General features: G+C 44.6%; 1 protein-coding gene across 5 annotated transcripts in view; it reads left to right on the top strand.

Moving 5' to 3' along the window:
- ASAP1 (ArfGAP with SH3 domain, ankyrin repeat and PH domain 1) overlaps positions 1 to 16937 on the top strand; it is a 397004-nt gene that overhangs the window by 42424 nt on the left and 337643 nt on the right. For 4 of the 5 annotated variants that reach the window (XM_017962314.3, XM_017962320.3, XM_017962317.3 and 1 more), the window contains exon 2: positions 135 to 220. In XM_017962314.3, coding sequence (XP_017817803.1) covers positions 162 to 220 — 59 coding nt within the window. In that variant the 5' untranslated portion in view covers positions 135 to 161. Of the gene's footprint in view, positions 1 to 134; positions 221 to 16937 lie in introns of those variants that run through there. The other variant, XM_017962319.3, reaches the window with a different exon arrangement.

Raw genomic sequence — 16937 nt, 5'->3', positions numbered from 1 at the left:
GCCACTCTGTGGTGCAAGAACATTCCTGACAAAGGTGCGGCCTCCAAATGAAATCCCATGTTGGTCTGAGACAATGTCTTCCGCCCAGTTTCACTGGATGACTCTTGTCCCCTTTTTGTCCTGCCCCCATCCAGGTCATTTTCTGATGTGACGGCTGAGACATGAGATCTTCAGCCTCCAGGCTCTCCAGTTTTTCGTCGAGAGATTCACTATGGAATCGGTGAGTGATCTCTAGCCCACCCTGTCCAGCAAACCTGGCCTGGGAGATACAGTGGGATTCTTCTTGGGAGTTGAAATGCAGAATTCTATCAAACACAAGCACTGGAATCTAACAGAGACTGTTGGCACGATTGTTATCAGAGAACAGAGCTCTAGCATTTGTACAGGTGTAGACTGTCTACTATGTTTTCTGTCACATTATCCATTGCCTTTATTTATAAGGAAAGTTGTCTGAGTGGTGGTACCTATAAGAAGTCGAGAGTAGCAACAACAGTGACACCATCAACAAGATAAGGTGCTATAGGAGTCCACTGTGTTTTAGGTTCTTTAAAAACATTTCAGGCCGGACGTGGTGGCTCAAGCCTGTAATCCCAGCACTTTGGGAGGCTGAGGTGGGTGGATCATTTGAGGTCAGGAGTTCAAAACCAGCCTGACCAACATGGTGAAACCTTGTCTCTACTAAAATATAAAAATTCGCTGGGTGTGGTAGCATGTGACTGTAATCTCAGCTACTTGGGAGGCTGAGGCAGGAGAATTGCTTGAACCCGGGAGGCGAAGGTTGCAGTGAGCCAAGATTGCGCCACTACACTCCAGCCTGGGCAACATAGTAAGACTCCCTCTCAAAAATTAAAATTAAAATTAAAAATTAAAAATACAATAAAATAAAATTTAATTTACTCCACCCAACAATCCTGCCAAGTAAGAATTTCTACTTTCGGCCGGGTGCAGTGGCTCACGCCTGTAACCCCAGCACTTTGGGAGGCCAAGGCGGGTGGGTCACCTGAGGTCAGTAGTTCGAGACCAACCTGGCCAACATGGTGAAACCCCATCTCTACTAAAAATACAAAAAATTAGCCGGGTGTGGTGGCAGGCACCTGTAATCCCAGCTACTTGGGAGGAAGGAGAATCACTTGAACCCCAGAAGCAGAGTTGCAGTGGGCTGAGATCACGCCACTGCACCCCAGCCTGGGGGTCAAGAATAAGACTTCATCTAAAAAAAAAAAAAAAGAATTTCTACATTCATTTTACAGATAAAGAACTTGCCCAGCTAGGTGTAAGTCAATTTTCCCTTACTGCAGGACCCTTGTATTTTTTTTTTTTTTTTAATACACTATGCCATGTCACCTCTTGGGAGAGGTAGAGGTATGACTTATTCTATTTTGCAGCTGGGAATACTGAGGCCTGGTGTAGGGACACATGATGAAGAGTCTAAGGAGCCTGTCCTCAGTGGATGAAAGTTTGTGTTAGAGGATGATAAAAATTAGACTGGACAGGAAGAACCATGAAAAGCTAGGCCGGGAAAACTTGTAGAGTCTGAGAATCTTAAAAAGCTGGCAGACTGACTGGCACAGGGTTGACCTATTGGGGCCTGGGTTTCTAAGAAGTCCACGTGGTGGAAAGTGTGTGGGTGCTAGAAGGGGTGGTTGAATCCTGGCCCTGGCACTGACTTGCTGTGTGATCTCACGCAAGATACTGACTTTCAGCCGGGCGCAGTGGCTCACGCCTGTAATCCCAGCACTTTTGGAAGCCGAGACGGGCGGATCACCTGAGGTCGGGAGTTCGAGACCAGCCTAACCAACATGGAGAAACTCCATCTCTACTAAAAATACAAAATTAGCTGGGTGTGGTGGCACGTGCCTGTAATCCCAGCTACTTGGGAGGCTGAGGCAGGAGAATCTCTTGAACCCGGGAGGCGGAGGTTGCGATGAGCTGAGATCGCGCCGTTATACTCCGGCCTGGAAAAAAAAAAGATGCTGACTTTCTCTGTTTCTTCTGTTTTCTTATCCTTGAAAAAGGGGTAATATTTATGTTTCAGATTTTTTTTGTGTAGTTTAGAAAAAATGTATAGTAAAGTGTTTTACATAAAGTAGGCACATAAGGCATTGTAATTACTTAAATTTTTAGGTTGAAAATAGTTTTTAAAGGATGATTAGATAAACAAATGTGTCCTGAATGGGCGGGTGAGGTGAGAGGCTGGAGGCAGAGAGGTCAACCTGAGAGATTTTGATATGATTCAGACATGATACCGCCTTCCAGGGTAAATGAAGCTTTACTTTTATTTTCAAAATTTGTCTATTATACGATTACCCAAAGTCATGTTTATTTTGTTTTTTTCTTTTTATAAGTCGAGTCCAGCACAAAATGGCATTCATTTTGCAGGTATCTTTTTAGGTGATATTAATTATAATTGCAATAACTCAGTGCATTATTAGAATCAGGTTCTGCTGACAATGACATAAAATCTAAAAGAACATTGGCTTAGAGAAGTGTCTCTCTTACCTAAAAGTTCAGGTACAAGTAGTACAGATTGTATACAGCAATCTATGAGAGACCTGGGCTTTTTCTCTCGTTTGTCTGTCATATGAGCCTCTATTCCCAAGGTCACCTCATGGCCTCATTTTAGCTGCTTCTGCTCTAGCCATCACATCTAACAGCAGGAGGAAAGAACGAGATGAAGAAAGGCACGCCCCATCCTTTAAGGATGTTTCCTGGAAGTTGCACCTCCTGCTCCTACTTATATTCTACTGTCCAGAATTTAGTTCTCTGGCTTCATTTTGCGGCAGAGAAAGCTGGGAAGTGGAATCTTTATTCTGCATGACTGTGTGCTTACCAAATTGAGAGTTGTTATTATAGAAGAAGAGAGCAGATATTGGAGGACAGATCTTTTCTTGCCACGCTACTTGTTCTTAGAGGATTCTGCTGACAGGATAGGCTCTGCAGCCAGCCTGCTGGAGTTTACATTCTGGATCCATGGTTTTGTAGTTCTGTGACCTTGGAAAAGCTACTTAACTTCTCTGTGCCTTGGCTTCTTCCTATTCTCTCCTATTTTATGCGGACTTACAAGGGTTGTTTTGAGCACTAGTTGAGTTAAGGTAAAGCACTTGGAACGGTGCCTGGTACATGGTAAGTGCTATATAAGTTTTAGCCATTATGACTACTACTATTGCTACTAGTATCTCTCTAGTACTTCTACTACTACTGCCACTGCTACTTCTGCTATGACTACTGCTACTTCTGTTACCATTATTACTATTAATACTTTTACCATGTCTGCTGCTTCTACTAATGTTACCACTACTGCTTCTGCTGTCACTTCTGCTGCTGCTAGTACTGTTGTGACTACTTCTACTTCTCTTCTACTACTATTACTGCTATGCCATTATTATTTTTAAATTGTATTCTCATAGCATGGTAAGTACTGTTTTTCCCAATAGAAGATAAGAGTCAGAGAGGATAGTAACTGGTCAGATGCCATCCATGGTCTACCCTTGGGTGGGTAGGGGATAGCGACTTGAAGGGAGCATAAGGCAGGTTTCTGCGGTTCTGCTAATGTACTGTTTCCTGATCTGGGTGATGTTTCATTAGTGTAAAAATTCCTTGCATGACATACTTATGACAGATAATTTTGTGTATGTATCTTATATGTCAATAAAAACATGTCATGTAGCTGGAAAGTGGTGGAGCATGAGTGAAAACTACACTCTCCTGATTCTCCAAAGCCTGTGCTCTTAGCTGTAACACAAGGCCAGCACCATTATTCCTCTGATTGATTGATTGATTGATTCATTCATTCATCTAACTTATATTGATAACTGCTTATTACTTATGTGCCAGGAACCTGGCTAGGATGCCTGGGATACAAAGGTGCATGCTGTAAACATGACCCTGCCCTCATGGGGCTTCTTATCTAGAGGAAAAGGAAAGAGGTAAATGCCATTCAGATTAGCAACCACCAGGTTAGGTTCAGTGTGGGATGCCCTGGGGCCACAGGAGGGGCATGGAAGCTAACCCAGCCCCACTGGCTCATCTGCTAAAATAACATAGATGTGTCTCTCAACCAACTCCTTTGACGGGGGAAAAGTTCCCACATCAGTGGGTAAGCTGACCACAGGAGGGCCATATCAAGAAATATAAAGCAGTTCTCCCCATCCTTTGTTTAACTGGCACTAAGAAGGGGTCAGCTTTTCTTGTCACTGTCACAGTTGTGAACCTACCTGATGTTCCATGGGGTAGGCACTTGCCGCCCTTGTGAGTTCAATAGCAGACAAGGGAATCGCAGGAACAGAGACTTCACTTACCAAGACGTGTGGACAGGGACCTCTTATTTAAAATAAATATGTGGGCTGGGCATGGTGGCTCATGCCTATAATCCTAGCACTTTGGGAGGCCAAGGCGGGTGGATCACCTGAGGCCAGGAGTTTGAGACCAGCCTGGCCAACACAGCGAAACCCTGTCTCTACTAAGAATACAAAAATTAGCCAGGCATGGTGGTGTGCACCTTGGGAGGCTGAGGCAGGAGAATCTCTTGAACCTGGGAGACAGAGGTTGCAGTGAGCTAAGATTGTGCCACTGCACTCCAGCCTGGGCAACAAAGCGGGACTCTTTCTCAACAACAATGACAACAAAACCAACAACAAAATTCTCATAAATAAGTGAATGAATGAATGGATGAATGAATAACATCACAGTCCACAGCAATGCAGCTGTCATCCCTGGGAAAACTCAAGTCCAGGGGAATAAAGAACAAGACCTGTTTCCTTTATTCACCCCAAATACCATCAGAGAGACAGGAGCGCAGCACATGGAAGTGGAATTGAATTCTAAATTTTGAGCCAGCAGTAGAAATCAGTTGGCCTTATGTTCAGGTTTTTCTCCATATGTAGAAAAGAAGTGACCAAAACTTTAGACCCTCCTCAGCCAAGCCCATGAGAAACCTCTGTGACGCCTCCTCCCTCTTTTGCCTTTCCAAATGTCAAACAGATGCCCTGTCATTATCATGCCGCCGGCTGTCAGCCCAAATTGAATTTCCCTGAGCCCAGCTGATGTCCCTTTTTGGCTGCAGGGCAGGGGTCAGGAATGCATGCTGCACATGGACGGGAACGTGTCCCTGGAGCTGAACGCAGAAGGCTGACCTCTCAACTCTGCATTGCTAACATAGTTGGAAGGGTTAGGAAGCCTTATGATTTCTGGATGTAAAAGAAAAAGAAATGCGTTTTAGAAAAACAGTATTTAAGTTCTGCTGCGAAAGCCCTTTCAAAATAATTGAGTCTATTTAAAATTCAACTGGTTGTTTCACAGCATTGACTGTACCTCAGTTAGATACATAAAGTAAGGTTCTGGCTAAACTGAGAGATGGGAAGTGATGATCCTGGTCTTATCTTCCTCCCTCATTTCCTATTTCCCTCCCCGCCTTTAAAATTTATTAAACAGCGACTGTGTGCCAGGTCCTACGCTCCGTCCTGGGGAAATACATGAATAAGACTCATGGCAAAGCCTTCTTGAGCTTATCCTTCATTTGTTTTTAGAAAACATATTCATTCTACAAATGTTTCCTGAGCACCTAATTTGCTCAAGTCTCTCAGTGGAGATAAAAAACATGGTTCCTCCCCTTACTACGTGTATACTTTAGTTTTTAATCACTTTTCTGGTGACCTACTATGTGCCAGGGTCTGTGCAAGCTGCCAGGATAACAAGGGAAACAAAAACAGCTTCTGCTTTGATGGAGCTAAAAGACTAGAAAGTGTTCCATTAGTTTCCTAGGGCAGCCGTGACAAAGTACCACAAACTCGGTGGCTTAAAACAACAGAAATATGGCCGGGCACGGTGGCTCACACCTGTAATCCCAGCACTTTGGGAGACTGAGGTGGGTGGATTACCTAAGATCAAGAGTTTGAGACCAGCCTGGCTAACATGGTGAAACCCCATCTCTACTAAAAATACAAAATTAGCTGGGCCTAGTGGCGGGTGCCTGTAATCCCAGCTACTCGGGAGGCTGAGCAGGAGAATTGCTTGAACCTGGGAGGTAGAGGTTGCAGTGAGCCAAGATCGCGTCACTGCCCTCCAGCCTGGGCGACAGAGTGAGACTCTGTCTCAAAAAAAAAAAAAGAAAGAAATGTATTGTCTCAGAGTTTGGAGGCCAGAAGTTCAAGATCAAGGTGTTGGCAGAGTCATGCTCCCTCTGAAACCTGTAGGGGAGAATCCTACCTTGCCTCTTCCTAGCTTCTGATGTCACCAGCAGTCCTTGTTGTTCCTCGGCTTGCAGCCTCATCACTCCAGTTCCTGCCTGTGTTGTCCTGTGGCATTCTGCCTGGGTGCCTCTCTTCTCTCTTATAAGGACAGCAGTTGTACTGGATTGCAGGACTGTCCTTCTCCCATGTGACCTCATCTTAATCACCACCTTAATTATATCTGCAAAGACCCTGTTTCCAAGTAAATCCACATTCATGGATGAGTGGGTGGCTAAAATCTCCACTTTTTGCAAGAGGACGCAATTCAACCCATTTCAAACGTATATAATGATAGAAAGCGCCCACAGTACCTGGTGCATGGTGGGCCTTGTTATTGCCTTCCCTTTGTTTCCACTTTATCTCAGCATCTAAAGGGTGAGCACCTTGAGGGCAGGAACTCTGTGTTACTCTGAGTGAGTGCTTCCAGATTTCTTGCCAGGGAAGTGAGACAGATGTTTTTCTTGTGTCACAGCAGGTACATTTTTGTGCGGTCCCTGGTTGATGGGAAAGGCTCTTTCTTGCTACTGTCATTAGTTTTTGTTTCTTATGCTGATGGTTGATGAGGGAGTCATGGGGGAAGAATACCTTGACTGGACAGCTGTGCCTGATGGTTAAAATGGTTAAACCAGGTTCCTCTCCTGGTTCTGCTGTTTGCTGGTCATGTGAGTCTGGGTACATTTCCTCCTTTCTGTGCCTCCGGGCATCTCATCTGTACCCCTTAGGAGTGAGTTTGTTTGTCTGTTTGTTTCTTTGTTTTGAGATTTAACACCTTCCAGGGAGAAGGGCTTCCCTGGCCCATTCAGCACATTCCCCTCAGAAAGACTCGTGCACACTGTTTAGCCCCATTCACCATCAAAACATTTCCTCATGATTTTCCTAAGGACAATTTTTCAGAAATATGGCAAACAGCCCTTGCACAAAGATGTCCATTGGAGCATCATTTAAAATGGTAAACTGTTACAAACAAGACAAAATCCTGCTCTACTATGAGCAATGGGTTAATGAATTAGGGGTAGAAGGATGAAAAACAAATTAGGGTAAAATAATGCAGCCATTAAAAAGAAGATAAGTTATGAGAACACTTATAATATAACTGTCATGTTAAAAAAAAGAAAGGTTTATTTTTGAGGAAGTGACTTAATTTCTCTGTGCCTCGGTGCCATGGTTTGGATATTTGACTCCTTTAAACCTCATATTGAAATATGATCCCCAATGTTGAAGGTGGGGGGGCCTAATGGGAAATGTTTGGGTCATAGAGGCGGATCCCTCATGAATGAGTTCTCACTGTTAGTTCCCGTGACAGCTGTTCCTTTAAAAGATCCTAGCACCTCCCCCACTTCCTTCTCTCACCATCTGATCTCTGCACATGCTGGCTCCCCTTCCCCTTCTGCCACGAGTGGAAGCAACCTGAGGCCCTCACCAGAAGCAGATGCTGGCACTGTGCTTCTTGTACAACCTGCAGAACCAAGAGCCAAATAAACCTCTTTTCTTTATTAATTACCCAGCCTCAGTTACTCTGCTAGAGCAGGACAGATGGACTGAAATACTCAGCTTCCTGATAACAGTACTTCCCTCCTACATAGGATTGTTTTGAGAATTAAATGGGATAGTACATCTAAAGCACATGAACAGTACTTGGCACATCTTAGGTGCTCACTAAATGCTAATTGTTATTGTTAGTTATTTATCATGTGGTCTAAACCATATGCAGAATATTCATAGAAAAAGATTAGAATAAGTAACACAGATGAATACACATACCTTTCCCCTATTAGATGTCTTATTCAAAGGGACTTCCTTCTGTCTGTCAGCAAACATTGCACAGCTTCTCTGTATCAAGCACTCTGATAGTCTGTAAGGCAGTGGGTCTCCCTTTAGGAGTGTGTATGAGAATCCCTTTTGGGGGCTTTTTAAAAAACCCAGATGCTTAGAAATGCTGATGCAATAGATGTGTGGTGTGTCCCAGGCATCTGCAGTCTTAAAAGATATTCCACAAATGATTTTGACTCTCAAGGTTGATATATAAGTTAAAGTCTTTTCCCTCAAGAAGTTTGCAAACCAGATGAGAAGATGGGACAAGCAGTGTCATGAGACAGAATGTAAGTGCTATAGATGAGGCGCTCCCAGGTCTGGCTCTCCCCCTGCACAACTTTGCAAAAATAGAGATGGTCTTTGTTGTACCACTAGATGTGGAATCAGAACCCACAGGGTGAAGCCTTTCCAGGGGATTCCGGTGATCAGCCTGGTAGGGGACCATGGGTGAGGACTGTGAGTGCTTCCTGTTTGAGAGAACTCAGGGGGTCTCTCTGGCCTGGGATTGTCACAGGAGCTCTCTCTAAAGATGTGTAATATGCTATCTAAGAATACATTATTACATTTACCATATTGGACTGAAATGACCTGTTAGATATCTATTGCCCCGACATACTCTGAGTGCCTTGAAGGCGGGAATCATGCATGCATTGGTCAGCCTTGTGATAGTGCCTCCATGTCTTATCTTGGCATTGACCTCTCCTGACCCCCAGTACCTGCCTAGGTGCAGCAGGATAGATGCCGAACCAAAGTTTTTCCAAAGCCATTTTCTCAAAGCCGTGAGGACTGATATATTTTCTCTGGTTGGTAGTAGTGAATGCTTTTTAAAAAATCTTTATTTTAAAATATTTTAATTGTGGTGAAGTATGCATAACATAAAAATTACTATTGTTAACTATTTTTAAGAACAATTCAGTGGCATTAAGTATGTTCACATTGTTGTGCAACCATTGCCGCCAAATCCATCTCCAGAATTCTTTTCATCTTGCGAAACTGAAATTCTGTACCCATCAAATTCCAACTCCTTCTCTCCCCTTCCCACTCCCATCCCTGGAAATAACCATTCTACTTTCTGTCTGTATGAATTTGACTACTCTAGGTATCTTATGTAAGTGGAATCATACAGTATTTGTCTTTTTGTTACTGCCTTACTTAGTATAATGTCCTCAAGGTTCATCCCTATTACAGCATGTATCAGAATTCCCTTCATTTTTGAGGCTAAATAACATCCCATTGTATGTACATATCATATTTTGTTTATCCATTCATTCGTGGATGAATACGTGGGTGCTTTTACCTTTTGGTTGTTGTGAATTACGCTGCTGTGAATATGGATATACAGATAGTTCCAGATCCTGCTTTCAGTTTGGGGCAGAGGGAGGATATATACCCAGAAGTGGAATTCCTGGATCATATGGTAATTCCATGTTTACTTTCTTGAGGAACTGCCAGAATGTTTTCCGTTGTACATTCTGCACCAGTTTACATTCCCACCAGTAGTGCACAAGAGTTCTCATTTCTCCATATCGTCACCAACACTTGTTATTTTCTGTTTTTGTGATAGTAGCCATCCTAGTAGGTATGAATGCTTTTAACTGGTGAATGCCTTTAGTGAGGACATTCTATTTTCAGCTTTGTATTTCACTTAGGTTGTGTGGCCCAATTAAACAGTCTCCAAGCATTTATTTAAGCCCTAAGCACTGAGAATACAGACTTAAATAATACATGTATGTACCTGCCTTCAAGGCACTCAGAGTATGTCAGGGGAAATAGATATCTAACAGGTAATTTCAGTCCAGTATGGTAGGTGTAATCATATATTCCTAATAGCATATTATGCCTTAAATATAGTTGAAGATTCCAGGAAATCTTGACGGAGTTTGGTGCCTTAGTATACAACACATTAGTACATCATTCAGGCAGTCTGAGATTCCTAGAATATTTAGGCTGGAAGGGACTTGTAGACTTTCCAATAGAGCTTTCTATGAACTGGAAATGTTCTGTATCTGCCACATGTGGCTTTTGAGCACTTAGAATGTGCCTAGTGCAACTGAGAAACTGGAGTTACAAAGTTCATGCCATTTTAGTGAATTTGTGTTTAAATTGAAGTTAGCTATAGGTAGTGGCTACTGTGTAAGACAGAGAGGTAAAATGGTAAAGCAAGGTGATACTGAGAATTCTCATGCTTGAATATGCATGTGGGTCAGCTGGGGAGCTGTTAAAAAGCAGATTCTCAGGCCCTCCCTTTAGTGTTGCTAATTCCTTAAGTTGTAGTAGGGTCAAGAAACCTGTATTTTAACAACCACCACAGGTGATTCTGATGCAGGTGTAGTTTGAGAAATGCCAAATCTTGTGGTTTTCAAGCTTTTGTATCCTCAGAATATTTTCTTCAAATGAAAGCTTAAAGCCTGGGCAAAATAATGGGACCCTGTCTCTACAAACAAACAAACAAACAAACAAACAAAAACCTTAAAAATATTAGCTGGGCATAGTAGCACACACCTATAGTCCCAGTTAGTTGGGAGGCTGAGGTGGAAGGATTGCTTGAGCCTGGAAAGTTGAGGCTGCAGTGAGCTGTGATTATGGCACTGCACTCCAGCCTAGGAAACAGAAGGAGACCCTGTTTCAGGAAAAAAAAAAAAGAAAGACAAGGAAAAAAAAGAAAGCTAAAGAGAGAGCTCAGTGAATAGAAGAGAGAATAGAGTTGTTCCAGCTTAGGTAGGTCTGGCTGGTACCAGAACTTTATACAGGTTAGGGGACCACACTCTACCCTGTCTGGGGAAGGTACTGGGGTTTCTTGGAGAATAATTTGTACAACTCTAACCTAGCACAACCACATCACTTTATTCATCTTAAATCCTGTGAGATGTAAAATAAGATTTGGTTTTGTAATACCTATAAACATGCCAGAACCAATTACAAACCAATAAGCACCTCTGGAAATGCAAGTTGAAGCAGAAACACAATTAGTGCATTAGTCAGCCATTTTTTCCCTTGTCCTGGACTTTAACCAGCCATCTTGGCGTCACAATGCGGAACTGCAGAGTAGTGATTAAAAACACAGGCTGTCTGACCTGGACAGGAAGGCAGTCTCCACCCTAGAGCTTACTGGGTAGTCCTAGGCAAGTTCCTCATCTGCAAAATGGATATAACAGTAGCTTCTACCTGAGACAATACATGTAGAACCTAGCACTTGGCACTAAGTATTCATTATTGTAACAACAACAACAACAACAACAACAGCAACAACAATAATACCAATAGCTAATGCTCACAGAGCATTTAACTTGAGCCAGGTCCTTTCTTCTAAGCACTTGCTGTATATTAACTCATTCAGTCCTTACCACAATCCTGTGAGTAGATAGTATTGTTATTTCCATTGTAAAGACAAGCTAAAGCTCATAGAGGTTTGGAAAATTATTTAAGACCACATTGGTCAGTGGCAGAAGTGGAACTTGGTTGCAGGGAATCTGGCCCTGGAGCCTGCAGTTTTCACTTTTACTTCCTGTGCTATTATATTATCCCCAGGCTCTAAGGAAAGCCTGTTAAGATGATCCTTTCATCCCCTCCCCCAAGCCCTAGCTCTAAATCTCAAAGCTTTGGAATTAATCTGTAAGTCAACTCAGCTTCCGCGAAGCATCTGACCCAGTTGATCACTCCCTCCCTCTAAAAACACGATTTTCTTTTGGCTTCCATGGCACCAAGCCGGCTTGGATTTCTTCTTGTGACTCTATCCTCTCAGTCTCTCAGTTGGGCACCCCTTGCTCCAACTTACCTTGAAATATTTTTGAAGATGTCTCTATGCAAATTATACAGACATGCAAATTATATTATATGCTTGCAAATTATATCTCCAGCTGAATCTGTCCTCTGAGTTCCAGACTTGATGATCTGAAATGCCTAATTAATATCCCCATTTGGAAGTCGAACAGGGCTCTCAAACTTACTATGTCCAACATGGACTGTTCTCCTCACTCCTTTTGCAGGAGATCATGCTGTACCCCTGCTTACAGCCACCACTGATCTCTAGTCCCCTGGAGTCTCACTCTGTCACCCAGGCTGGAGTGCAGTGGTGCAATCTTGGCTCACTGCCCATTTTACTTAGAATGAAATTCAGATTTCTTACCATGGCCTACAAAGATTAGCATGATCTAGCCCCTGCCTATCTCTGTAACCTCCTGTGCTCCCACCCAATTTCCCCAAGAGGCTTTAGCACATTGGCCTCCTTTCTGTTCCTCACACTCAGCAAGTGCTATCCTGTCTCAGGACCCTGCTTCATGCTCTTCTTCTGCCTCCAGAGCCTTGTCCCTGTACCTCCTGTCCCCCACTCCATGGTCATGATATCCTGGAGTCTCAGCTTAAATGCTGTATCCTCAGACAGATCTTCCGAGCCACTCTAGCCTTTATTCTCTTTGGTTGCTCCCTGTATGTTTTCTTCCTAGCAGTTGTAACAATCTGGAATTGTTTGTTCTCTTGTGTATGTCTGCCACCCCCACCAGGCTATAAGCTCCCAGAGGACAAGGTCAGTGATGGCTGCTCATCTACTAAAGTTACTCCATGCCAGGCACAGAGTCTGGTACACAGGTGTTCAATAAATATGTATTGTTGTTGAAATAAAATCAGTGGCTGCTGCTAAGTCAACCATGAGTATAAAATACCAATTCTAGGCCTGTTATTTGTAGAATCCTTTCATGGACTAGACAATTTTCATATTTTTAAAAAATATTTTTTCTGAGATGGAGTCTCACTCTGTCACCCAGGCCGGAGTACAGTGGTGCAATCTTGGCTCACTGCAACCTCTACCTCCTGGGTTCAAGTGATTCTCCTGCCTCAGCCTCCCAAGTAGGTGGGATTACAGGCGCGTGCCACCATGCTCAGCTAATTTTTGTATTTTGAGTAGGGACAAGGTCTTGCCATGTTAGCCAGCCTGGCCTCAAACTCCTGACCTCAAGTGATCTGCCTACCTCGGCCTCCCAAAGTGCTGGGATTACAGGCGTGAGCCACCGCATTTGCTGAACCTGGGCTTTTTAATGGGCCTTGGTCTCCATTTTCACATTTCTTCTTCCTGGGTCATCCAGAGTGTTCGGATTTACTGAGATCCTCTTAGGAAAAACAGCAGCCTTGGATACCCAATTCATATGAAAGTAGGTTTGATTTCGGTTTAAAATGGAAACTGTGAACTAATGCATTTTACAGATTTGAGTAGAGAACAGTTTTCTCTGTTTTTAAGAAAATAAGAACAAAATGTGGAATAACTTTGTGTGCTACTGTAGTGCCACAAGCTCCTGAAAGGGGTTCTCTGCAAATATGTGGGGTTTGGTGCTTATAAACAACTACAAAGGTTTTCTTGAGAGTTGATAACCACGGCAACAAGGACGTCACTTCCACCGTGCAAACATGCTTGCCAAGCTGAAGTGTGGAGTGACAGTTTTTGGCTGAGCCATGAACCTAAAAGTGGAGGTTTACAAAGTTACTGCAGACAGGTCATTAGCATGACTGGCTGCAGTGAGCTCCCTAAGTCTTCATCGCTCCTGCTGTTTCATCAGCAGCGAGATAATTGACTGTTAGACTCCCGAGCCACAGACCACGGCAGAGGTGAGTCCGCTTCTAGCTGTTTCTGCAGGGTGAGGTACAGTCGTCAGAAGTTCCCAGTGTGAGTTTGGTAAGAGGAGACTGGAAATGGAGTTTTCACCAACAAAACGATGCGTAGCGATTGTGTATCTACAGGGTGGAGAGCGCAGCGCTCAGCCCTGTGTTGACAGCCCTGTGGGCCGAGGCCATGGTCTGAATTTGCTGTGCCCAGCTCTGTTTTCATCAAGACAGGGTGTGGGAGTGGGGGCAGGCAGAGCTCCAAGCTATGGACTCGGCAATGGAACATGTTACCTACGTGGTCAGCACAGTTTTAGTTTTGGGTGATAGAAACTCAATTCAGATTGCCTTAAGCAAGAAGGGAATGTACCGGCTGAGGTAAGAGAGGAGTCCAGGGGTAAAACCTGGCCCCAGAAATGACTGGATTCCTAGGTTTGGTCTCTCCCTTTTCTCTGCATCACCACTGAATCTCTCACCCCCTTCCTCTCTAGTGCTTTCTCCTCCACTGGCTGTATTCTGACATTCTCCAAGTGTGGTTTCCAGAAGCATCGGTACTACAGCCACCAGTTCAAAGACCCTACCAGCTAGAGAGCGTTTCTTCCCAGAAGACTTTGCAAAATCTTTGGATTGATTACCGTTGGTCTAACTTGGGTCACGTGGTCAGCCCTGTACCAATCACTGTGGACAAGGCCATGGACTATTCTGACTGGACAGGCCCATGTCACCTGCCCATTCCCAGACTTCAGGGAGAGGTTGAAAGTGAGACCCATAGGAACCAAAGAATGTGGGGGGGGCCTCCCCAGTGGGAATTTAAAATGCATTCACCAGAAAGGGTACTGGGTGCTCGGGAAGTAAAACCATAAATGCCCACTCCTTTAACCAAGTAACTGGATGTAGGGAGAGCTAGTAGCTCAAGTTCAAATCAGCTTCCTTAGAGGGGTGTTGAAGAGCCTCTGTTCAGAGAGTGATGTCAGCAACATGGCGGAAGAGAAGCTCCTGACTCTTCCTCCACCCGTGGACACACCAAAAACATCCGTTCACCAATCAGTTCCCTCTGAGAGAGTCAGAGACCAGTTGAGACTCCTACCCACCTGGTAACTGAGAAAACATCCCCTTGTAACGGGTCGGAAAAGCTGAGGCTCCCTTGGGCACGCCCCCACCTCAGACGCTGAGCCACAAAGTTGGGAAAGGAATCTCTAGCACCCAGCATCTCCCCATGGAGAGGAGGCTTTGGGACTCACAAGGACCGCCCTAACTCTAAGGTGCCCCACGGTTGGCTCTTAATTCACCAACTCTGGGGCGGAAGGAACTAGACACACGGAAGTCCCTGTTCTGCTTTGGCTCTATTTTATTTATTTATTTATTTATTTATTTATTTATTTTAGTAGCACGGAGTTTCACCACGTTGGCCAGGCTGGTCTGGAACTCCTGACCTCAAGTGATCTGCCCGCCTCAGCCTCCCAAAGTGCTGGGATTACAGGTGTGAGCCACCGCACCCAGCCTGCCTTGGCTCTTTCAAATGAACCTCAAGCGACCACCATGCTGCCTCTGGGATTGCTCCAGGCCATGTCTGTGTAGTAGGAGGCGGCCATGTTTCCCATCTCCCTCTTGTAGCTCCTTGTTCAAGCTCATCCTGTTGGATCAAAGACAGTATTTGAACCTCAAGCCCCGGCGACCATAGAGCCATGGTGTGTGTATGTACATGGGACACTGTCTTGCTGTTATTTATGTTCAGTCTCTGCCTTTCTCACTAGATTATAACCTCCAGGAGGGCGGGGGTCATCTCAGGTTTGCTCACCACAGTGCACAGCTTTGAGGACATAGTGGACAGTCAGTAAATGTTTGTTGAATGAACAAATGACAGGGCAATGGGGAGTCATTGAGGGATATGAAGTGTGACAGGGTGACTTGCCCAACGTTCCCCAGGTAATAAAAGACATATCAGTGGATCACTTGAGGTCAGGAGTTCAAGATCAACCTGGGCAACATGGTGAAACCCCATCTCTACTAAAAATACAAAACATTAGCCGGGTGTGGTAGCAGGCGCCCTATGTGATCCCGGCTACTCAGGAGGCCGAGGCACAAGAATCACTTGAACTGGGGAGGCAGAGGTTGCAGTGAGCCGAGATAGTGCCATTGCACTCCGGCCTGGGAGACAAAGTGAGACTCCATCTGAAAAAAAAAGACACTATCCTCCCTGAAGCCCACGTCTTCTGACTCCCAATGTCCTGCCCAGCAGTGGGGTTCTCTGAGTAAGAAGAGGGGGAGGGTGGCACATATTAACACAGAATGGATGCTTATATGCAGGCCAGGCTGTAAATTACATAGCAATGACAGCTTTGATGTTGCATCTGAAAAGGTGTAATAACCCCTTCTAGCAGGTCTCTCTTCTGGTGGAGGGGAAAGTGGTTTGTGCTTTATTTTAATCAGAGAGGCCCTTCTCTGCTGGTAACTTGAGGTCATTCCATCTCATCTCAGAAGGTCTTGTTTTCCTTGGGTTGCCATAATCTCCTTTGGTTATAAAGAGGACCTGGAGCCATGCAAGGGTGGGATGTTGACTTGTCACCTCAGTAGCACATTTAATCCTACAGGACTCTGGCTTCCCCCATGCAGGCATTAGAATAAGAGTTCAGGTGACCTATGACCTGTGTCACCAAGGGCAGTCTTCACTACAAACCATAGGAAGGGCAGGTGACCAGCTCTGGAAAGGAGCCAGGAGACCTGGGTCCCTCTTACAGCACCGAGACTGCTGGGGAGGGAGACATGGGCAAGCCCTTTAACCTCTGTGGGAGAAGTGGGCTGCTGCTCTTCTGTATCAGTTAGGCATCTTTTAGTGTCAAGTGGTAGAAAAGAAAAATCCAAGGCTAGTGCTGGCTTCAGGGCTCTCCTGGATCCAGGGATGCCACTGGTGTGGTGAGGCCTCCGTTTTCTGTTGTGATACTACATACATAAACATTAAGATAAACAAACATAAACATAATAAACATTATTATCCCCCATCTAACATCTCCCTGCTGTGTGACCTTGGACAAGCTACTAACCCCTGTGACCCTCATTTCCTCATCTGGGAATAATATCAGATCCCACGTGCCACTGCAGTGAAGATCAAACAAGGCAGTTCACAAGCGAGCTTAGCATTCTGTACCTGGTGCATGGTGTGTCGTAGGTCCTCTGCACCGTGCCTGGTTCATAGTAGATCCTTTGAGCTCTGCTGTCCTCTCGGATGGCCTCATTTTCAGGCAGGCTTTCTCCCCTTGATGGTCCCTACTGGTTCGGTGCTTACAGACTCCTGGCTTCTAGTCCACTGTA

The sequence above is a fragment of the Papio anubis genome, chromosome 8 (genome assembly GCF_008728515.1).
Source record: "Papio anubis isolate 15944 chromosome 8, Panubis1.0, whole genome shotgun sequence".
Taxonomy (NCBI): domain Eukaryota; kingdom Metazoa; phylum Chordata; class Mammalia; order Primates; family Cercopithecidae; genus Papio; species Papio anubis.
Note: the sequence above shows the minus strand (reverse complement) of the source record. Positions and strands in the feature narration are given on the sequence as shown.